This window comes from Pelobates fuscus, chromosome 3 (genome assembly GCF_036172605.1).
Source record: "Pelobates fuscus isolate aPelFus1 chromosome 3, aPelFus1.pri, whole genome shotgun sequence".
NCBI lineage: Eukaryota > Metazoa > Chordata > Amphibia > Anura > Pelobatidae > Pelobates > Pelobates fuscus.
Window position 1 is genome coordinate 82,111,452 of NC_086319.1, and position 23,830 is coordinate 82,135,281.

The 23,830-nt window shown below is 40.4% G+C and overlaps 1 protein-coding gene across 2 annotated transcripts in view; it reads right to left on the reverse strand.

The window, feature by feature from the left end:
- Positions 1 to 1,743: 1,743 nt before the first annotated feature.
- LOC134602423 (lateral signaling target protein 2 homolog) overlaps positions 1,744 to 23,830 on the reverse strand; it is a 29,424-nt gene continuing 7,337 nt past the window's right edge. Inside the window, exons 2-13 of one of the 2 annotated variants that reach the window (XM_063447298.1) lie at positions 20,537 to 20,677; positions 16,044 to 16,181; positions 15,032 to 15,234; positions 11,624 to 11,713; positions 10,275 to 10,364; positions 9,754 to 9,855; positions 7,622 to 8,071; positions 5,220 to 5,299; positions 5,015 to 5,113; positions 3,713 to 3,793; positions 2,980 to 3,083; positions 1,744 to 2,885 (exon numbers count right to left, since the gene is read on the reverse strand). In XM_063447298.1, coding sequence (XP_063303368.1) covers positions 2,742 to 2,885; positions 2,980 to 3,083; positions 3,713 to 3,793; positions 5,015 to 5,113; positions 5,220 to 5,299; positions 7,622 to 8,071; positions 9,754 to 9,855; positions 10,275 to 10,364; positions 11,624 to 11,713; positions 15,032 to 15,234; positions 16,044 to 16,181; positions 20,537 to 20,677 — 1,722 coding nt within the window. In that variant the 3' untranslated portion in view covers positions 1,744 to 2,741. Of the gene's footprint in view, positions 2,886 to 2,979; positions 3,084 to 3,712; positions 3,794 to 5,014; positions 5,114 to 5,219; positions 5,300 to 7,621; positions 8,072 to 9,753; positions 9,856 to 10,274; positions 10,365 to 11,623; positions 11,714 to 15,031; positions 15,235 to 15,922; positions 16,003 to 16,043; positions 16,182 to 20,536; positions 20,678 to 23,830 lie in introns of those variants that run through there. The other variant, XM_063447299.1, reaches the window with a different exon arrangement.

Consider the following 23,830-nt stretch of genomic DNA (forward strand, 5'->3'; position numbering starts at 1 on the left):
TATTCAGCTTCACTGGAATTTATCTGATTAACTCAAATTCTGATTGTTCCAGAATAATCAGCCTCTGAAGATCCTGCTCTGTCTAGATAATTTCTTCACTTTCTTACTCTCATTCATGGCTCTGAAATGATTTGTGCAACTTACTTCCTTATGCAAGCCAAAATCTCAGAAGTAGAGTTTGATAGTGCCATCTGGAGGCAATCTGAATAATAATTTGCCCTTTTCTACCTTTCCATTATATACAGTAAATGAGGCAGATCTTTCTTCTTTTGTGGCGAGGAAAGCAAAGATTCATTACTAAAATAGAATAAGAAATAGATCCATTCATTATAAAGTTATAGTTCAATATACACCTAGAGGTAGAGTGATATTTATGGGACCTTGAAGAGGATTCTGAGTTACTAAAAATGTGAAGCACAAATGTGAATCAATATACATTCTGTAACTAGCTTAACCACAGTTAAGAATAGTGGTAAGTGGTAGTCCATCACCTGTGGCAGTGGAATCTAAAATTTTGCTGGCAATCCGATGCAGGTAGCAGCAAGGATATGGCATTTTAAAACTGGCGTCAAAAGTTTACATAATTTAAAACTTAATTGGACACCTAAGGAGTGAGAACAGCATTTTCACACTTCAAACATGGCCACCATGGCTCTCCTTGCCCAAAGTCATTGTGTCTTTATATAAGAGCAGTACTGTGCATGAATATGCCTTACAACTTGAAATCAACGTGTACAACCTAACATAGCAGAAGTACACAAAAAAAAAAAAACCACAGGATAAAACTACTGCCAAACCCAGGTATGAAGGAAAACATGGCTTGAAACACTGCACATTTACAGATATTTGCACTTGTGTACTGGGTGCTAGTTACACCCATGACACACGTGACTTGGGCAGCCCAGAACTATGCTGGAGTGCCGAATGTCAATTCTGTGCATATTGTACATCGTCCGCTTGGCCTCTGAGCCAGTGAAACAGTCCAATCAAGGTATTTTCTATGAGAAGCCTGTGATTGGACCGCTACACCTGCCATGGTGTACGATGCAGGACAGAGGTCTACTCTGGGAATGTCGGCATGTAAAACTTTTAGTTAGGGGACCTACCCCCAAAACCTTACTTTTAAAAAAGTACAGTAACCCTTTAATTCATAACCAAAGACAGGTGCCCAATTTCCCTTCTATATTCAGTACAGGGGCAGAGCAGAAAGGGGGAAATTACTGTCCTATTAACCTTTATGTTCTTACTTCCTTATAGATTGAAGTTAGTGATAAAATAATTTTCCTGACTTAATATGCATGGCTGAAGAGGTGTAGATTCTTTGAGTTTTAGTTAATCGTGATTACTTCCATTTCATGCAAATCAATTGAAGCTGCCTTTAAGTGATCTGCAAAGGAAGGCACTAGCCTACAGTTTTTCCATAGGCAAGTGTAGGACCTGGAAGCAGTACCAAGATCACGATAGATTTTAATATAGACCTGTATCATCACAACGTCAAGAAGAAGAAAGGAGGAAAAAAAAAATTATATATAAAAATCAGTCAATATCAAAGAATACACAAAAAAGGAAAACATTTTATTCTACTATACAAAAAAATAAAATTATATACAAAACAAAGTGAGTTGGAAAACAATGCACATGGAAATAAAATTCAGAAGTTAGAATTACAGGACACGTCATGCCACCAGATGTGAAGTAGATGCACGTGATTATAATCTAGTTTAGATACAAAGTATTAAAAAAAACTCATGGATATTTTCTATATATTCCCCTTCTGCAAAGATTACCAATTATGATTATTAGTCACTAAGGAAATATCTTCAGGTAGTTTCTATTTTAATATTAAAAGATATACAAGATAAAATGTAAACTCAAACCATGTTGTTATTTGAAATTTCACAAGTAAGCGTCTCAGAAATTAAGTCTGATTTTTGGCAACTATTACATGAATACCCAGAAAAAGAAAATGTTTAAAAAAAAAAAAAAAAAAATAACCCGCTGCCAATTTAATGTCAAATTATTTTGTCCCTGTGGTGGCGGGGTGGTGTAGTTGTCAATGTATATAAAATAAAAAAAAATAAAGTGTAAAATTTAATATTACGGTAACATATTGGTGAGAATATACTCTATGGCAAAAATATTGAATGTGCATTAATGACCAGAATATGTAAAATGTGTCCCAGAAAAACCAAAAGACCCATGTAAACATTTACATTTTGCCAGTCGAAAAGCAGCAATTAAATAAATTTGTCTCAAAGATACCCACCTTTGACTGAAAATGCAGTTTTTATAGCAGTACAAAGTTTAAAATGCCTGCATGTTAACACATCATCACATTCTTGGCTACAATTTAGTGCATAGGTCACCACCTCCCTCCACCCCAAAAAGAACATTTAAAAAAAAAAACAAAACATACAACTGGACATTAGCAGTTAAATTGTTAAAAAAATAAGTATGTTCAATTTCAAATAAACATTAGTAAGGATCAGGTGTATAAAACAATAAAATTCAAGTTTAGAGATGCAAGAATAACCAGTTTAAAAAATGATGCAGCATATTGAGGGCACCTATATTCAGATAAGGTAGAAACGGTTTAAAAGAAACGTTAAAAAAAAAAATATCCAAGTCTTTTTCCTGTAAAATCAACGGGAATTGCTTTTTTGGCAATTTTTGCTGGTTGTAGAGGTTTTAAGTGAGGCAGACACCAGTTCTGTCCCAGATTATCGCAGTACGTAAAAATATCAGTCCTGGAACCATGCCCCCTCTACATGTCTGCTTTGAAATCGACAGTGCACATGGAAGCAATGGGAGCACACTCGAACAGGCTGTGAGTTTGGTAGGTGTGGCAGAGAAGTAGTGTATGCAGAGCAGCGTGAACAAAAAATCTGCAGAAGATGGAAAAACAAGATATTAACAATTCAAGATTAGAGAGACTGCCCCACTTATAAAAATAAACACAAATAGATCTACACAACTTGCCTTTCCACAGCTGCGACAGTGATGTCTCCTCCGCAGCAGAGTGAAAGGCGCGCAGCACGTTGTACATTGGTTGCAGGCACTATCTGGGACCCACTCTGGAGAGGCTAAGAAAAAAAATTCAGTGTATCAATCAGGGGCAGACTGCACATCAAATCAAGCTACTTTCTAATGCTTTCATTTTTTTTTCCTCCTCAGAGAATTTGGATTAGGCCTCAATAACGAGATGGGCTACTAATTAAAATAAACTACTTCAGGTTTTTATGTAGGACAGCTACATTCAGTCTATTGAACAAGGCAAAACTCAGGATTTTTAAAACCTTATAGCTGAGAGGGGGAGGGAAAAAAAACACAAAAACCCACAACTATTTAGGGGCAGCCAGCATGGCTCGTAGCACATTCATGGCAGCCATTTTATGAAAAGCACCCATCATCCAGCTTCCTGCACCCCAGTCATGTTACATCTCCTGAAAACATGAACATGCAATGTATGCCTAGATTAAATGGGCACAGGGCTTTAAATGATAAGCTATTTGCAGCGCTTTTTCTACCTCTAGTAAGTTAAACTAGTGTTTCAATTACTTGCATGTTTCATACACCAAATAAATATATCTCCATGATAATCATCTTGCCAGAAGGCCCAGATTATGTTCAGTGTGCACCCTGCCACATATGAATCTAGGGCACAATGATTCATTTCTGGGACATTGTTTATGTTGACACAAATAAAACATACCAGGATCCACTCCTCTGTTGGGATGTTCCGGATTCTGACAAAGGGCACAGCTGGGTAAACGGAATGCATCTTCTGCAGTTTCTATGAAAAAATAAAAGATTTCTATATAATAAAGAATAATATACATTTATATTGGACTGTTATCCATTATCTAGCACTTCAAAATCTTGAATACCTCCCATTACCAAGAATAAATCGGTTTCCCAAAAGAACAGCCTTTATTGACAAATTACATCCAAATAGGAAATTCGGTCATATGCCAACACATCTGCTGCTATAATCCATCTAAGCTGGGAGAACCAGAGTTCTGCAAAACCCTCTTCAGCACATGTTTTCCCCATGAAAACCAGATTAACCCCCAGTCATACATCAATAACAAGAGAAAAAAATAGCTCAGCCACCTGAACTACATGGCAGATTATGCTACCCTACATGAATTTATTATTTAATTTTTTTAAATATGTATTTATTTTACACATCCTGATCAGTTACACATCTTTTGCAACATTGACAAAAGCAATTTTATCTTACTGTAAAACAATAATTGATCACTTTTTCAACTGAGCTCATGTAACTCCATTTGGACTATTCCATAAGTGTCACAGAGCGCAAAAATGTATATTTTGCATCTCTTGTTAAATTAGTGATCTACATTTTATTTTACAAATACTATTTTCTCTGGGTGCACACACTAATGCTCTATTCCCATATGTACAAAATCCAAAGCTTAACTCAGTCACTAGAAATACTCTTCATAGGACTGAGCATTCTAGGACTTCTCTACATAACTTAAACCAGGATCACAAGTCACCCTAAGTAGCACTAGTCTCCACTGCACATTCTATATTTTATATATGATGGCTCACCATATGCAGCACACTATACTTTGTACAAAGTGCTCAAATAAAATCCCACTAGGCAGATTACCAGTCTTTGACCCCTTTCCACTCCTGTATGGAAGTATGTGACTGTGAGGGTTATGGTAGGTGATACGATACCAAACTAGATGGATGATGAACCATGGTGGTGTGCATGATTGCATGTGCAAATGTGACTGGTTGGAAGGTGTATATGACCAAGTGGGTTGGTGAAGGAGTGGATATGAAGCAGGGGGAGGGGATGTGATAGGAGGATATAGGACAGTTGGCAGAAAATAGGACAATGGGTTTGTAGGGGAGTAACAGTTTATTGGTTAGTACTACATTCACCATTTACACCCACTGTCACTACTTAGATCTGGTAAGTCAGTTCTATATTCCGCTTGTTATTACGTAGGTTATCAAACAAAAACACAGAACTCACTTTCTTGATCCTCTTGTTTGGAGCGTACAGCGTCAAACACACTCTTGAGAATATTACGAAGGTCATTTGCAAAGTTGGTCTGTAATTGGTCAGCGACACCTGTCGGGAAGATTGTATAAGTCACACTGAAGCAGAACTTTCAAGGAGCTTGTTGGAAGGGGGGGGAGAGGGGAGCAGTGGGAGACATACAAACAGGATTTCTCACCTGAAATACAGACAAACAGACGATGCAGCATATCGCCATCACTGCGATAACGGGACCGTACATCATGATATCGTGATTTCCTGGGTTATCAAATCGGAACACAGCATAAATTTCACATACAAAATGAATCAAGTAATGACTAAGCTAGCAGAATTTTAAACGGGAACGGTTATTCCCATAATGAAATAGGCAAATGTCCAGATTCTGAACAAAAAGAAATCTAAAAAAAGGACTACTCCACACACAGCAAATATAAAATTACCATTTAGTAGATATCCCCCAATTAATACATGCATGCATCTTACGAGAGCTGCAGTTCTTATGAAATGCAGAATTTGCAAGCCCTCACTTCCCCTCCCCCAGAAGAGATGGTCAGTCTCTTCACAGGGAAATAAGCAATCATTGAGAAGCCACTGACTCCATGCACACAGTTCTGAGTTTTGTGAGCAGCCTGTAGAGCGCATGTGCCTCTTCAGTTAGTCAGTGGACACAACGGAATAAGGAAGCAAACCTCCCTGGCAGTTTGACAGCTAAGGAAGTGTTCCATAATTTTGTTATAAAAGCAGAGTGCTCTATAGCTGTGGAGTAGTCACCAGACCAGCAATGCGCATGGTTTTAAACACAGCTGTTTCCCCCCTCTGCAAATTAAGTCTGCAATCCAGTTCTAACTAGTCAATTCCAGGGCAAACATTGCAAATTAAAAAAAGGTTTAAAAGTTTCATCTTTTCTATATTTCTAAAAAAAAAATTTGTATGATTTCTGTGACAGAAGCGCCCATATCACGGCCTTTTGGAGAAGCCTGAAGGCCAGCCTCTAGCCAACAAACTATGGACCTGGTCCCAAGAGCCCCTGAAAGGGGCTTGTGATGGTAGCAATTGAAAAACCAACTATTCTTCATTGTTTTTTGATAACTCTGCAGTGCCCTCTGCTGACTGAACAGAAGGAAGTGCGTTCAATGCTGGTATGCAAATGAGGGCAACCAAATAAGTGTAAATACATGTATATAATGTATATATTGCTTTTTAGAAAATGTTGCTTGCATTATATAGTTCATGAATTATAATTATATTTAGTTCATGTATTAATATAATTCTAATTGCTTGTTCACCAATGTTCTATATATTGGAATTTTAAATGTCGGTCACCACGTGCTGAAGAACTAGTCACCAATGGCTAGTCCTTGTCCACAATAAAGAATGTATGTTAGTTACATTTGGTGTGTTCTGTGTTGATTTGTTCAAGGACCCTAGTAACAGTGTTCACATCCTGCTGGCTGGCTGCATTTAGCCCAGGACAAGTGAAAAAAAATTAAAAAAAGCTAGGCCTGAGGACAGCAGGTGCCTTTGTAAAGGCAGTAGGCAATCACATTACAGGTGAATACCTGCCTGTAAGGAGAGCTGCAGCCTGATCGGGTGGACATGCTCTGGAGAGACCCCAGTCAAGCTTCAGTGACTGGGGCCAAAGCGCTCTACAGTCCCAAACTATGGAAGCAGACTATGCTGAGGTACTCTGTAGGAGTACAGGAGATCAGTCACAATTTCTACATTTAAATTTACCTCACAAATACATATTTGCTAAAAAGGTTTACCCAAGTCTCATAACCACGTACAGCCCACTTTAGGTGTACCCTGGCGCCATTTCCCAGTAACAAGACAAACTGTTTTGCAATAGTTTGTCCTCTTACCTGCTCCCATTAGGCCCCGGCATCTAATAGTGGCAGCTAAACTTCCAGCTTCTACAAAGCTGCAGAAACCAGATGCGGTTGCTCCTTTATTGGCTGTTCGTGCAAGTGCTCTTCTTGCCAATGAATAGAAGTTGGCACAGAATTGAATTTAGCCGTTTTGTACTGAAGCGCTGCACATGCAGATTCCAAGCATCATGACCACTGTAAATCACTGAAGTGGTTATGGTACTTTGAGTAACACTTTAAATAAGTGACAGTCCTGCTTTAATTCCAAACACCAAAATGATGTATTCTGGTGAAGAATGGCACCAAATGCTTGTGTCAGACATCAAAGATGCTAGTTAAGGTGGTGAAGATTTTTGGAGAAACTTAACCAAAGAAAGCTGAAGTAGTTTAGGTGTTTACAGTAACCCTTAAATCCCGTTCTTTCTCCACAATATCCAGTTAATGTAAATAATCTTGTTAGTAAACTCAGTGAATGTATGCATATAGTTTGAAGGGTAGGAGTAAAAATCTGCAAAATGTACAGAGAAGGTTACATTTGGAATCTATAGAAGTCCGTGAAAATCCCACATGTATCTAATGGCCAATTGCAAGACTTTATAATGGAAAAAAAAAAAATCTAAATGTAAAGTGTAACTGTACAATAGATCAGGAAAGTTGTCACCTCACACATCCCACTCATTACATCTGTACTCTTATTCATAAGTTTGCTCACCGGGCATGTAGTCTGTGGCGTTCTGAGGTTCTCTTCATGACACACTGTACTATTGTAGTTGGCTTCAGGACACATGTTCGATTTTCAGAGGATGATTTATCCTGGTCACTGGGGTTGCATGTATCGGTGCTTATTTGTGTGTCGTCAAGTGGTGCTACCAACACAGAGCTGGCTTGCGGAATTCTGTCTGTAGAAGAGCATTTGTTCGTTTCACTTGCTAAAGCACCAGAACACTCTTGCAAAGATTCTTCCTTGCTTTCAGGTTGGGGCGAAAGATCTACAGAACAAAGTTTAGGTTCTGGTTGTTTCTTGCTTTGGCTTGGGATGTCCAACGCATCAGGAGATTCCGAGTGATTAGATAATTGTATGGAGGTGTCTTTAGAGGAAGAAGAGCACAGAGCTCTTTCTAGAGAAAAAAGTTCATCCTCTGTAAGGGTTAAAAGGAGTTCCCTAGAAAAGAAACAAAAGTTTCAAACTGGCACCTTGATGCCACAACTTATACATTATGTCCTACAGAAACAGAAGTCTACAAAAAGGTACATAGGAGTTATGACAAAGGGACATGGATCTTTTGTTGAACTTGCTGTGTGACACGGATAATGCTTTCCTAACACACACACACACACACACACCTTTAATTTACATATGACCAAGTACGCTTTTTTTTTTTACATAAACAGTTTATAGGAGGAGCACTTAGTCGTTAGTCAGGGTCCCTGCTCCAAGGGATCCAAAATATATCTAAAGCAACATTTCAACATGGAAGTAGGGCTTTATTAAGCCAACAAATGGCTTGATAAAGACATACATAGTGTCAAAATGTTGCCGGTTTATTTGGATGCCTGAATAAACCCAAATTGCACCCGAATTACCAAATGATGCAGTCTTATTGCTTTGGATAGGTTCTTACAGTTATGCCCCTGCACTGAGGAGAAACCTATAAGAGCCCTGTTGGAACCCTCTGGAATTCAGCACTTCTTGCTTCCCGTCTTTTGCTGTATAGTCCCAATTGTTGGAAAAGTATACACTGGGAGAGGCCAACCTTATTGGAGGCTTTGCAGAAAGGAATAGCAATGTAGTTCGAGAGTTGGTTATGGATTTTAATGCTGCCTTAACCCCTTAAGGACACATGACATGTGTGACATGTCATGATTCCCTTTTATTCCAGAACTTTGGTCCTTAAGGGGTTAAAGTAACACTATAGTCACCTAAATTAGTTTAGCTAAATAAATCAGTTTTAGTGTATAGATCATTCCCCTGCAATTTCACTGCTCAATTCACTGCCATTTAGGAGTTAAAGCACTTTGTTTCGGTTTATGCAGCCCTAGCCACACCTCCCCTGGCTATGATTGACAGAGACTGCATGAAAAAAAAAAAAACCTGGTTTCACTTTCAAACAGATTTAATTTACCTTAACCCCTTAAGGACACATGACGGAAATCTTCCGTCAGGATTCCCTTTTATTCCAAAAGGTGTGTCCTTAAGTGGTTAAATAATTGTATCTCAATCTCTAAATTGAACTTTAATCACATACAGGAGGCTCTTGCAGGGTCTAGCAAGCTATTAACATGGCAGGGGATAAGAAAATCTTAATTAAACAGAACTTGCAATTAAGAAAGCCTAAATAGGGCTCTCTTTACAGGAAGTGTTTATGGAAGGCTGTGCAAGTCACATGCAGGGAGGTGTGACTAGGGTTCATAAACAAAGGGATTTAACTCCTAAATGGCAGAGGATTGAGCAGTGAGGCATGTTCTATACACCAAAACTGCTCCATTAAGCTAAAGTTGTTCAGGTGACTATAGTGTCCCTTTAATATGGATGATTGGATGTAAAGCACACATTTTTAATATATATACACAAACAATATATAGTTTGTTTAGTATGCTAGGGGTATTTTCTAGACAAGTGTGTAGGTTAGTGGATAGAACGTACTTTGGTTGGGTGAGTGGTCTCCAAATCAGACATATTAAAGAGGGCTGTCTAATAAATCTAATCAACTGTTCTAGACACCAAGGTCAGTCATATACTTTTACTTACATTCATCTATAAGTGTAGACATTTTAAACATTTGTTTTCCTAAATACAGACCAAAAGGTATTGCTCACTAAATATCCAGTATAAGGGCAACTTACTTTATTTTTTTCAACAAGGTGTAAAATGGGCTGAACAACTCACACATCTCTTCTGGATGTTTCTGGAGACTCAAGGGACCATCTGGATAAATCAGCAGGCCACTGCGGGAATGAAGACACAGAGACTCCATTGATTTTACTATATTGCTGTGGGTTTTGAATAGCTTAGTAGATTTGCCAATGCAGTGCTAGATGGAGAGCAGAAAGACTACCTGTATGGCATAGAGTCTACGCCGAAGGAGTGATTGACAGGTAAAAAAAAAAAAAATGGAAAAACTGCTAGCACAATGTATAGATGGAATTTTAGGCTCTCTAAAAAAAAAAAAAAAAAAAAAAAAAAAAAGCAAAATGTAGTGGGCACTACAATTGCTCATCAGATCAAGGCAAACTGAACAAAACTGCAAAAAGCTTAACTGGAGTTGCCCCATTAGTGCAACAAATCAGTAATTAACCTATTTGTATCCAATTATAGATTGAGTGACAGAGAAAAGGAAGTGAATTAAGTAACGGATTTCACATACCTAATAATAGCCAAGCGTGGGATAGAAATCATTAGCTCAGGTTCATAGTCATCAATCATTTCCTGGGTTATGTATCCCTTTTGCAAAGCTCTGTAATAAAAAATAAAAACGCATAAAGATATAAAAACACATGCACTGCTTCATTTATCTTGCATATTGAGAGTGTTTCCATACAGATTATGGATTATATGCTTTCATTATAATGATCCAATTATCCTGGCAATTTCAATTTGCTTGGGCTGAATGATATAGGATAGAGATGGGGTTTTAGACGCCAGGCAAATGTGCAGTCAATGCTTTTTGTGCCACTTGTGCTGAACACAAGATGTGCGAATAGTTCTCTAATCAGTCTACAAATGCTTGAAAACAGATGATTCAAGGCTTACATACATCCCGAAATGAAATTGCCAAAAAAATAAAATAGATTCTTTTGTCTTTATTCTCAGCATAAATACAAGATTCTAGAGTCCAAACCAATGTTTTTTTTTTTTGTTTTTTTTTTTAACACCCCTTAAGGACCAAACTTCTGGAATAAAAGGCAATCATGACATGTCACACATGCCATGTGTCCTTAAGGGGGTAAAAGGCTCCATTGTTAAAGGGACACTATAGCCACCAGAGCACTTCATCTCATTAATTTATTTTATACCTACATGGATCCCAGGCTTACTTGGTCTCTGGAAAGTGTCTAAGTGTGCAGCTCCATACTCATTATGCTGCAGTAACCTGCTTCTCCATACTCCTTGGCAAATACTAACTGGACTATCACAACTATCACACGAAGCCAATGGGTTGAAAACTCGCACTAGACAGTCATTTGAGTTCTATGCTACTCTATGCTTTTGTAGTCTTCCCATGCAAAGTTTTGTTTAGCCTAAAAAAAATATTGTCGTAGCTTACCATACAAAGCCTGTTTGTTATAAAAAATGTTTTAAAAAAAATGTGTCATATCCTGAAATGCTCATGCACCCCCTTAGGTTTCACTTCAACCTATGGATAGGTCTATATAAGCTTGTTTGTTAATCTCTACACAAAAACAGAGATTAATGTCATGATTTCTGTATATCCATACAGATTTCAATAAATCACTGCAATGTGCAAAACAGAACAAAAAACTTTAAGAAGGCAAAGCTGGCTCTCAATAGAATTCCTTTCGATTCTAGTTTGATAATGCAAGCCTGAGCAAAGCTTTGCATTAGAGCAAATTCCCGTATTGTTGTTCAGCCATTACTAAAAAGGAGTGAGAAAACATAGGAAATAAAGTTTAATTTTTTTTTTTAAACTGGACGAAATCAAGTATTGCACCAGGAGTGCCCAGTTTCTAAATAGGTTAGGGATGTGGTGCTTACCTAGAAACGGTCTCACAGAAAAGCACAGCAACTTCTTGCTGCTCGTAGATTTCTTCAGGAGTCTTTACGTTTGACACCAGTGACATATAGCTGTGTAATGGTAAAAAAAAAGTCAAGATAGTCAATGCTGAACACATGTGCATGGCAGTTTTTAAGAAGTCTTCTCTGATGTTAAAAATTCAAGAAAAAAAAAAAAACCCACACAACATTAATGCCTCTTCATCATTTCAAAAAAGCCTTAAAGGGACACCCTAAGCATCAAAACATTAACTTAATGAAGCAGTTTTTGTGTATAGATCATGCCCTGCAGTCACACTGTTCAATCTTCTGCAATTTTGGAGGTAAAGGGTGACTGCAAGCACCATGCCCACTTCAGCCTGTATGTGCAACATTTTGCTATGAAATGCTGCACATACAGATTATCCCATGTACTGCCAGAGGAGTAATTACCTCCAGCAGCATCATTGCCCAGACCAGAATAAAGTTCAGGGCTAGCTAGTGTCAATTATGTTCAAAATTTGTGTTTTCTGTACCTGCTGGCACCAGACAACCAATGGCAGCACCGCCCCCCCACCACCTGTGTCCACACGGTCCTCCTTCTCACTCAGGCGAGTGTGACATCATTGTTGGAAGATCAGGCGGAGGGAGAATTTTAGATTTATTTTGGAGATGCGGACCACCCCCAAAATGGTGTAAAACACTGGTTCTTGGTTGAAGTAACCCTAGCACCCCCTTGCAGTTACATTTTTACAGCGCAGGGTTTACTTTCAAATGTATCTCCTGTACAGTTAAACTTTAATCACACAAGGGAACCTTCAGCACGCTCTAGTAATTAACCCCTTCAGGACGGAGTCAATAGTACACGTTCTGATCAAAACAAAACGTAAACAAAAACTGGAATTTGCGCTATATGTCTGTTCACCCGTAGTTCCCCTCTTTCATATTAAATGCACCCACACTTATTATATATCATTTTGTTCAGGAGAAACAGGGCTTTCATTTCATATAAAATATTTGTATATGAAACAATTTATTATGAATAAAATAAAAAAAAACGGAGAAATTTTAATTTTTTTTTAAAATTTGTAGTTCCGCCTCACATTTTAGCTGTAAATGTCATAATACTGTTAGGTTTTACGGCAACAAAATGCACATATTTGTAATCAGCGATGTCTCACGAGTACAACAGTATCCCCCATTAACAGGTTTTATGGTGTTTTGGAAAGTTACAGGGTCAAATATAGAACGTTCCATTTTCAAATTGAAATTTGCCAGATTAGTAATGTTACCTTTGAGACGGTGTGGTAGCCCAGGAATGAGAATTACCCCCATAATGGCATACCATTTGAAAAAGTAGACAACCCAAGGTATTGAACGTGGGGTAGGTTTAGTTTTTTTTTAGTAGCCACTTAGTCACAAACACTGGCCAAAGTTAGCGTTCATATTTGTTTTTGTGTGAAAAAAGCAAAAAACTAATATTTGGCCAGTGTTTGTGACTAAGTGGCTACTAAAAATTACTGGACATACCCCATTTGCAATACCTTGGGTTGTCTACTTTTGCAAATGGTATGCCATCATGGGGGTAATTCTTATTCCTGGGCTACCATACGGTCTCAAAGGCAACATAACTAATCTGGCAAATTTCAATGTCAAAAAAATGAAATGCAAGCCTTATATGTGACTCTCTAACTTTCCAAAACACCATAAAACCTGTACATGCGGGGTACTGTTATTCTCGGGAGATTTCACTAAACACAAATATTAGTGTTTTAAAACAGTAAAACATATTACAACAATAATATAGTCCATAAAAGTGCCGTTTGTTTGTAAAAAATGCAAAAAACGTCACTTTTACTTAAAATATCATCGTTGTAATACAATTTACCAGTTTTAAACACTAATATTTGAGTTCAGCGAAGTCTCCCGAGTAAAACAGTACCCCCTATGTACAGGTTTTATGGTGTCTTGGAGAGTTACAGGGTCTAATATAGTGCTTGCGAATTAAATTCTCTGCACTTTCTCCCTGTGTTGTCAGGCATGTCAATCAAATTTTAATTAATCAAATGACATAATTATGTTAAAAAATTACTTAAATACACACGTAGAATTTTAATATATATGCATTTATAGGTATATAAATTCTACGTGTATACTAATGTAATCTTTTATGTAATTATATGTATTTATCTATATATATATATATATATATATATATATATATATATATATATATATATATATATTTGCGGTTATTTGTATTTTATATATAGATATATATAGAATGTCATTCTAAGTGTATTCTGTTTCCAATATATATATATATATTAATAACAAAATACAGTTAGAATGAAATTACATATGAATATATAATTTATTTTATATTTTGTTTCAATATTTTATTTATTTATTTAATTATTTTATTTATTTATTATTGTAATTATGCGTATATATATAATATATATATGTAGATCTATTATATATATAATATATATACATATTATATATATGTAACGTCATTCTAAGTGTATTTTAATATTAATATGTATACTAATATTAATATTAAAATACATTACGTATGACGTTACATATATATAATATGTATATATATTATATATATATAATATATATACATATTATATATATATAAAAAGGCATTTAATTTATTTTATAACATTTTAATATTTTTTTTTTACACTACCTACCAGCAGGGGGACTCTCTAATATTTTAGACAGTCCCCCTGCTGGCAGATCCATAGCCAGCTATAGGGGGCCATGTGATCGCTCTTTGAGAGCTATCACATGGCCCCCGGGGGCCTCATTTGCCGGAGGGGGGCTGCCTGGGCTCTCAGACAGCCCCCCAGAAGAGGATCGCGGCGGAGGTGAGTACACCTCTGCTCCTGGGGCTGCAAGCCGTTACGGCGTTCTATGCCGCCGCAACGGCTTTAAAGCCCATTAAAGCCGGGACGGCATAGAACGCCGTAACGGCGTTAAGGGGTTAAAGCAGAAGATACATTCCAAACACACGGATTTGGAGGGAAGCGAACAATCTAAATTTTAGGCAGTGTTTAGGGAGACTGAGTCTCAGCCAGGGGAGGTGTGGCTAGTGCTGCATACGCAAAGTGGTCTAACTTCTAAATGGCACAGAATTGAGCAGTGAGACTACAGGGACATGAAAAAATAAATATATACACACACACACACACACACCAAAACCATTTAATTAAGCCAATGTTTTGGTGTGTAGAAAGTGTCTCTTTAACCCCTTAAGGACCAATCTTCTGGAATAAAAGGGAATCATGACAGGTCACATGTCATGTGTCCTTAAGGGGTTAAAAAGATAATGTATGCCTGACAAAAAAAAAAAAAAAACAGACTTTAGCAGTACAATAATATAGAAAAAGCACAGACCGTAACTCGAACTCTGCACACAGGTAGTCATATCGCAGGAGTGCCCTTTGTGCTTGCTCTGGGTATATGCTAGGATCCTCAAGGCTTTGTTCTCTCAATATGCTCCGCAAGTTCACAACACTGCGCAGCAGTTCTTGTGCTAAAGGACGTATTGTTTCTCCATCTGTTTCTTCTACCTCAACATATGTACCACCAACCATGAGCTAGAAAAGTATACAAAAATGTTAATCGATCGGAAATAAGTTAAACACACACAAACACAAACTTAAGAATGTTACAGTGGGGTTTTTTTTTTTTTTTTTTAAAGTGATTGGGACGGGGTGGGGGGGGGGGGGGGGGGGAGGGGGAGGAGAGAACTAATGGCTGCACTCGCATTAGGATTTTCCTATAGAAAAGCATTAACCACAGTTTTCCTGTGGGGATTCTGGTGACGCTGGAAGTCCTTCTGCAAAGCAGAGGACTTTCAGCGTCATTTAGATTACCAAAAGTTGTCTGAGCACAACCTGTCAACCTGACAGTCACTAGATGTGGAGTGAACTCTGCAGGGTAATTAATGTAGTTTCTCAGAAACTGCAATAATTACCACTGTAGGGTTAAGGGACATTGCACCCAGACCACTTAAATGAGCTGAAGTGGACTGGGTGCCTACAGTGTCCCTTTAAACACAGATCTGCACACACCAGTCAGGCACGCCATTTGCAAAGATATTACTACTGCAAGGGATTCTGGGTGGGCATATACAAATAAGTTCAACAAAGAATCCCTTTTTGCCTCATTATTGCATTATAAATATGGATTCCGTGGAGTTTGTTTGCTGTATACATGTATAAAATGGAATATGATGGGGGGAAAAAAAAGGGGGATTCTTTGAACCAATTTGCATGTGCTCACCCAGGCTCCCTTGCAGTAGTAACATCAATGGAAATGTGCGATTTCTGTGGGAAAAGCAAGCCTTATGGCTTGACTGGTGTGAGACAGAGTGTCCTCATTAAGTTTAAAGAGTGCATTATACCTCTGCTGCAAACAGGAGATGAGTGGTCATGTAACCAGGCATATTATCATCTGGGAATTTCCAATAGTAATCTCGCGGTCGCCGCTTTTTCGGTACAACTTGTTCCAACATTTGCTCAAAGAGAAGTAACATGCGATCCTATAACAGAAGAAAAAGAGGAGAAGAAAAATTATACACACATATACACACACACACACCCCATTGTACTTAAGGAAGAGGAAAACCGTTACAACCTGTTGCTTAAAATTGTGAAGTCACAGTATGAAGCAATTATATGTATGGTTAAAAATGTACTGACTAAGAACTCAAATATACAATCTTTACAATAAAGTATAAAAATAAACTGCCAAACACATACACACTAATTTATACTGAAATTTAAAAAAATAAATAAAAATAAAAAAATATTCCTATCAAGCATATAAACATTCTAAAATTTTATTGCGAAAAAGAAGAAATATAACAAAAAAGTAAAAAAAAAAAATAAACCACACACACTTTTTAACTAAACTATGTTTTGTGTGACTCAGTTTAGTTTACAGTAGGTGAATCGGAATGTCTCAACTTGACTCTTTACAGTTCACATTTTATGGGCTAAAAGCAGAATTGTTTCAATACCATACATTGTAACTCTTAAAGCGGCACTGTCATGCCGAACTTACCTTTCCTCAATCTCTTCCTCTTCTCCCCCTCTCTCAGGATCTGTTATTCTTTTCTTCCTGTCTTCTTTAGTTTTCTTTAAAATCATAAGACAAAGTAGGGACTCTTTGTCTTATGGAGGATTCCTCCGCTTGACCAGCTCAGACCAGCGGAGGAGCAAAGTGTGCTTCATTTCCGCTGGTCAGAGCAATTTTCCCATGATCCCTAGCTTTCCTCCCTGTTCCCACAATGCTTCCTGTCAGTATTGCTTAGACAGAACGCAATACTTAGTATTGTCAGTATTGCTTAGACAGAATTGCATCCTAACAGAATGAGCACTGTTTCTCCATTGGTGTTAGGATGCAATTCGGTACTTTGATCGTATCGGAATTTCATTCTAATGAATGAAACTCCGATCCTATTCATTGCCGTGGCTGCATCTTGCAGCCGCTTAGTAGATAACTCCCTAATTCCCACGGTATCAGGGAGCCATCTACTAAAAGGCTGAAAGACCTAAATTGGTCTTTCAGCCAAATGTACCAATACTAAGTAAAGATTACCTAGTATTAGTAAATAATATGCCCCTACTCGCTATACCGCGAGTAGGGGCATGTCTAGTAAGCAGTGAGCAGCCTGCTCACTGTAAAAAAAAAAAAAAAAAAAAAAACCTAATAAACACCCCCCCCACGCGGGGGTTAAAGATGGGGGGGGACCTACTGTCCTCCCCCCTGGCCCCCACCCCTGCGCGGTGGGTGGGGGCCCTAATAAAACAATAAGGGGGGGAAACCTATTGTCCTCCCCCCCCCCCCCCCTGCGCGGTGGGTGGGGGCCCTAATAAAACAATAAGGGGGGGGAAACCTATTGTCCTCCCCCCCCCCTGCGCGGTGGGTGGGGGCCCTAATAAATCAATAAGGGGGGGGAACCTACTGTCCTCCCCCCCTGACCCCCACCCCTGCGCGGTGGGTGGGGGCCCTAATAAAACAATAAGGGGGAAACCTATTGTCCTCTCCCCCCCCCCCTGCGCGGTGGGTGGGGGCCCTAATAAAACAATAAGGGGGGGGACCTATTGTCCTCCCCCCCGGCCCCCACCCCTGCGCGGTGGGTGGGGGCCCTAATAAAACAATAAGGGGGGGGACCTATTGTCCTCCCCCCCGGCCCCCACCCCTGCGCGGTGGGTGGGGGCCCTAATAAAACAATAAGGGGGAAACCTACTGTCCTCCCCCCCGGACCCCCACCCCTGCGTGGGGGCCCGAATAAAACAATAAGGGGGGGGACCTATTGTCCTCCCCCCCAGCGCGGTGGGTGCCCTAATAAAACAATAAGGGGGAAACCTACTGTCCTCCCCCCCTGACCCCCACCCCTGCACGGTGGGTGGGGGCCCTAATAAAACAATAAGGGGGGGGGACCTACTGTCCTCCCCCCCGGCCCCCACCCGTGCGCGGTGGGTGGGGGCCCTAATAAAACAATAAGGGGGAAACCTACTGTCCTCCCCCCCTGACCCCCACCCCTGCACGGTGGGTGGGGGCCCTAATAAAACAATAAGGGGGGGGGACCTACTGTCCTCCCCCCCTGGCCCCCACCCGTGCGCGGTGGGTGGGGGCCCTAATAAAACAATAAGGGGGAAACCTACTGTCCTCCCCCCCTGACCCCCACCCCTGCACGGTGGGTGGGGGGCCTAATAAAACAATAAGGGGGGGGGACCTACTGTCCTCCCCCCCTGGCCCCCACCCGTGCGCGGTGGGTGGGGGCCCTAATAAAACAATAAGGGGGAAACCTACTGTCCTCCCCCCCTGACCCCCACCCCTGCACGGTGGGTGGGGGCCCTAATAAAACAATAAGGGGGGGGACCTACTGTCCTCCCCCCCTGGCCCCCACCCGTGCGCGGTGGGTGGGGGCCCTAATAAAACAATAAGGGGGAAACCTACTGTCCTCCCCCCCTGACCCCCACCCCTGCACGGTGGGTGGGGGCCCTAATAAAACAATAAGGGGGGGGACCTACTGTCCTCCCCCCCTGGCCCCCACCCGTGCGCGGTGGGTGGGGGCCCTAATAAAACAATAAGGGGGAAACCTACTGTCCTCCCCCCCTGACCCCCACCCCTGCACGGTGGGTGGGGGCCCTAATAAAACAATAAGGGGGGGGACCTACTGTCCTCCCCCCCTGGCCCCCACCCGTGCGCGGTGGGTGGGGGCCCTAATAAAACAATAAGGGGGAAACCTACTGTCCTCCCCCCCTGACCCCCACCCCTGCACGGTGGGTGGGGGCCCTAATAAAACAATAAGGGGGGGGACCTACTGTCCTCCCCCCCTGGCCCCCACCCGTGCGCAGTGGGTGGGGGCCCTAAATGACCCCCCCCCCCCCCATCAAGGTGACTAGGGGTCCCAAGCCCCTAATCACCCCCCCCACCCAAAACATTCTATCCCCTACCTACCCCCCTCACCCAAAAAATAGTGAGGGGGGAATAAAATAACTAACCTGTAAAAAAAAAAAAATTAAACTTACCATTTGACGTCTTCTTTTTTCTAAATTCTTCTTTCTTCAGCCCCCCAAAAGGCCAAATTAAAATCCATCATACCCCTCGCACTTTATAAAAAAAAAAAAATAAATACGAGCGCAAACAAAAATTAATCCATGTTCACCCATGGAGGGCAATAAGGGGGAAACCTACTGAGTACTGCGTACTGAGCTCCGCAGGGCGGGGCAAGGCTTTATAAGAACTTTCCCACGCTGTGTAAAATGAAACAGCACTCTGATTGGCTTAAACCAACCAATTAGTGTGTTCTAAGCCTAATTGCAGGGCGGGGCAAGGCTTTTAAGCCTTGACCCGCCCTGCGGAGCTCAGTATGCGGCATGCCCTCCATGGGTGAACATGGATTAATTTTTGTTTGCGCTAGTTTTTTTTTTTAGTTTTTTAAAGTGCGACGGGTATGATGGATTTTTATTTGGCCTTTTGGGGGGCTGAAGAAAGAAGAATTTAGAAAAAAGAAGACGTCAAATGGTAAGTTTAATTTTTATTTTTTTTACAGGTTAGTTATTTTATTCCCCCCTCACTATTTTTAGGGTGAGGGGGGTAGGTAGGGGATAGAATGTTTTTGGGGGGGGGGGGGGGGGGTGACTATGGGCTTGGGACCCCTAGTCACCTTGATGGGGGGGGGTTCATTTAGGGTCCACCCACCCACCGCGCAGGGGTGGGGGCCAGGACAATAGGTGCCCCCCCCCTCTTATTGTTTTATCAGGGCCCCCACCCACCGCTCAGGGGTGGGGGACAGGGGGGGAGGACATTATAAGTATATATAATGTATAGCGAGTAGGGGCATTGGGGAGATTTTAATCTCCATTGTGCCATTATGGGGGTCATATTGACCCCCATAGAGTGAGGGGGGAGGATATGGGGGGCTTATGAAGTGGTGGGGAGCTCTGCTCCCTGTCGCTTCTGTCTTTACATATTACAAGGAGGGAGCTGCACGCCGGTAGCTCCCTCCTTGTAATAAACTGAACGAACTAACACTGATACTCAGTGTTAGTTTGTTCGTCTGATTTTTTCTATTCATTCGTCTGTCTGATGAATGAATAGGTGAAATTCCCGTTCGCATGTGCGGGAATCTCACAGTCTGTGTAGTGTGGGCAGATGACGTGTCCCACAGGGACTTCACCTACCCACACAAAGATGGCGGCGCCCTGAATAAAGATCGGGGCAGAAGATAAAGAATAAAAAATAGGTAATGTGGGGGCTTAGGGGCATTTGGGGGTGACTAGGGGGTCGATTGGATGTAGTGGAGGGGGGTTAAAAAAAAAAAAAAAAAAAAAAAAAGGGATTCGGCATGACAGTGCCGCTTTAATGACAAATCACAAATACCTGGGTGTTATGCAGCTGTGTGAGTACTATGAGGTAACTTGCAGGCTCCTTCTCTATATCCAAACATCGCAAGTCATGCATAACCGCATTAACGTCTTCATCTACGTAGAAAAACCTCGCCAACAGTCGTGGATCAGACTTCTAGAAAAATGAAAATTTTAAAAGAAAGTCACTAACAATTGTACACCAGTTAAGCCCTACAAAATAAGCTTGCAGCACATGCTGCCTTTCTATTCCACCCTTTTTGGCTCAGAAGAGTGAACATTTGTACAAAATATGAACAGTTAGGTTTATTTTATATAAACTACGCACACACGTCAATGAAGAATTATGCTATTCTTGTAGGCGAATTGGTGGGTGGCAAAAAGACCAAGAGACCATGAGTTCCAAAGAAAGATACATCTCACAGTCTGTCCTACATACATCAAATTAAGCCCCTCCCCAAACATGAACTATGGATTACATAGGGACTCCAAAAGATTTATTTTAATGTCTTCACAGGTTAGCAAGATGTAAACAGTTTAAAGAACACAGTATGAATAACAAATACAATGGGGGAAAAAAAAAGTCCATACAAATAATTGATTGTGCATTTTTGTGTATATGTGTGGCAGTTTGTGTATGTATTTTCAAAGCTATATGACTTCTTGGTTATTTAGGTTTATAGGTAAATGTGTGCTAGTAGCCAATTAGGAGTGTGATTTAAATTATGGTTATAAGGAAGGTGCAGGAGTGAATAGATTTAGTTACTCCTACAGCAGCATAAAATACAAATATATTACTATGCATGTATGGCGATTTGTGTATGAATCAATGTCTCCATATGCAAGTGATTTTCTAATTACGGTAGTTTTTTTTGTCAATCATTGTTTTTATGGAGGCATAGATTTAACATGTATTACACTGGTACTAGTATGAGTTCCAGTACAAGCAATAAATGTGACATCTGAGCAAGGATGTGTCCACAAGGAGTCATAGCTAGCACAACATTAAGGCAACATTAATCAACAGTGTACGAGGACAATGCAAGATTTGACAAGCCTCTTTTGCAATAAAACAATAAGAAATAAGAACAATGCTGATTAAATAAGTCATGCAAACCGTGAATAAAACAAGCTCTGTGCTCTAAAGCAGTGGTTCCCAACCCAGTCCTCAAGTACCCCCTAACAGTCCAGGACTTTGGGATTAGAGCCCAGTAGCAAACAGGCTGGTGTCTTGATACAACCTTGAGTCAGACACATCCCTAGCTTCAGCCCTGGACCAGAACAATTACGGTCTCAATATAATTTTGTGCACACTCTGCCCCCATTTTGGGGCCATCTGAGCCGCCTGCGTCAAAGCCGTGCTTGATGGGAGTGTAGAGGTGGTTTTCAGAGTAAGATCACCCAACTTTAGTGAGGTAGGTTGGTGCAGCTTGTGCTCCAGAATGCATCAAGGAATCTGTGAAGACATACAAGTGGAGAGTCACAGGGACCTTCGACACATGCAGTGTCTGCATGCTCTTTGCCCAAGCATTTTCACCCCAACAGTTTCATCCTAGTGATGCAGACTGCCTACACTGAATTAAATGGTTTAAAAAAAATAAAAAATAAAAAATAATAAACCATAAAAAAGTGAGTGGGTGAGTTCCTGTGCCAACTATTTAAGAATCAATAATTCTTGGATGTCAGGTTGCAGGCAATGACATTGTTACACTATTCACCGGGTTCTGAGAACTTGTGTGGCCTTACTTTACAGCAGAATGTTTTTATTCCTTGACTTTCCATTTTCACAATAACATCACCACAGTTCGAATGAGCAGCTCAGATTTTTGGCAAGCTGACTTGGTTGCTGTGTACTTGTCACGAAATTAGACAGGGAAGAACAAATAGTGAAACATGCAGCCAACAGAAGGTGTGAAAATGTAAATCTTTGTTTGGGCATATTGCGCAATAAAAGTGATGTTTTAGCCACAAATCATGATTGGTGTATAACAAAATGCATAAATCTATACAGTGTCCAATAAAATCACAAGATACAATCAAAGTCAGGGCTCAAAATTTCCACATGCTTAGTTGCCCACTTGCCATTGGCATGCGAACATTTAGCCCTAGCGACTTGAAATTCACACCTGGTTAGTATGTGATGGACCCTCCAAATTTGCAGTGGCAAGAAACTGAAATCCTGGCTACTAGAGGACTTTGAATGAATCCCTTGATCAGGGCTCAAAATTGAAAATTGTGATGTGGTCATGTGATGTAAATTAACCAATTTATAACCCAAGTAAATGTATGGTTAAAACCCAACAGTGAAATACTGAAAATGGCACGAATAGAATAGAGCACATCAAAACAGCTGTGTATAAATAAAGTGGTCTGGGTGCCATGCTCTTGTCTTTTTAATTCTGTGACGAAAAACATTGTCATGTAGTAGTTTTGGCAAGGTTTACACTGCGGGGTCAACAGCCACTAGAGGCACTTCCGCCCCAATTGCCAAGTTAAACTTCGCTATTCAAAATGAGAAAGCGACCATATATTTGGTGCAGAATGGAGATTTGCCTTGCATGCGTACTAGCCTCCCAGTTTTAATATATGGGGAAACATGGAACGGACACAGTTCATCATGGAGACCATTCAGCATGGCGAGGCTAAAAAGTAAGCAATATTCACATGGCAGGGGTAACAAAAATAGGTAAATTAAAACTATAGCGTTAAGAATAATTTTTATATAATTACACTAAATGCAAATGACTACAACCTACACCTGTTTCGAAATATGTGTCGCAGGCTTGATTTAATGCAAGTTAGCACTAGAGTGCTGGAAATTTTCCCTTTCAGTTACTGCAACTATCGTAGCATAAAGTGACAAATTAAAGGAACACTATAGTGCTAGAAATATCATGTATTCCGAACGGTAAATAGTTAGGTCTCTGGCCTCGCAGCATGGTGTTAAAGGTAGCTTTACTTACCTGTTGTCCATCGCCACTGTTGGCCCCGTCTCCACGGTCGAGATCAACAATCTTGATTATCGCAGCCAATCCAAAGCATTGGGAGGATATTGCGAATGTGGGCAAAACGCCAGACAACAATTCCACAAAGATGGATTGAGTCAATGCAATCATTTATCTATGGGAAGCGTTCTGCGTTTCCATGCAGAGCGTGGAGACACTGAACGTTGATGCTGTACACAGTGCAGCACTGAAAATGAAAAGCACCTCTAGTGGCCGTTGGAGTGAGAAGTGTTACTAGGCAGCAATGGAAACACGACCTTTTCTTTGAAAATGCAGCATCTACAATGAAAAGCCTGCAGAGACAG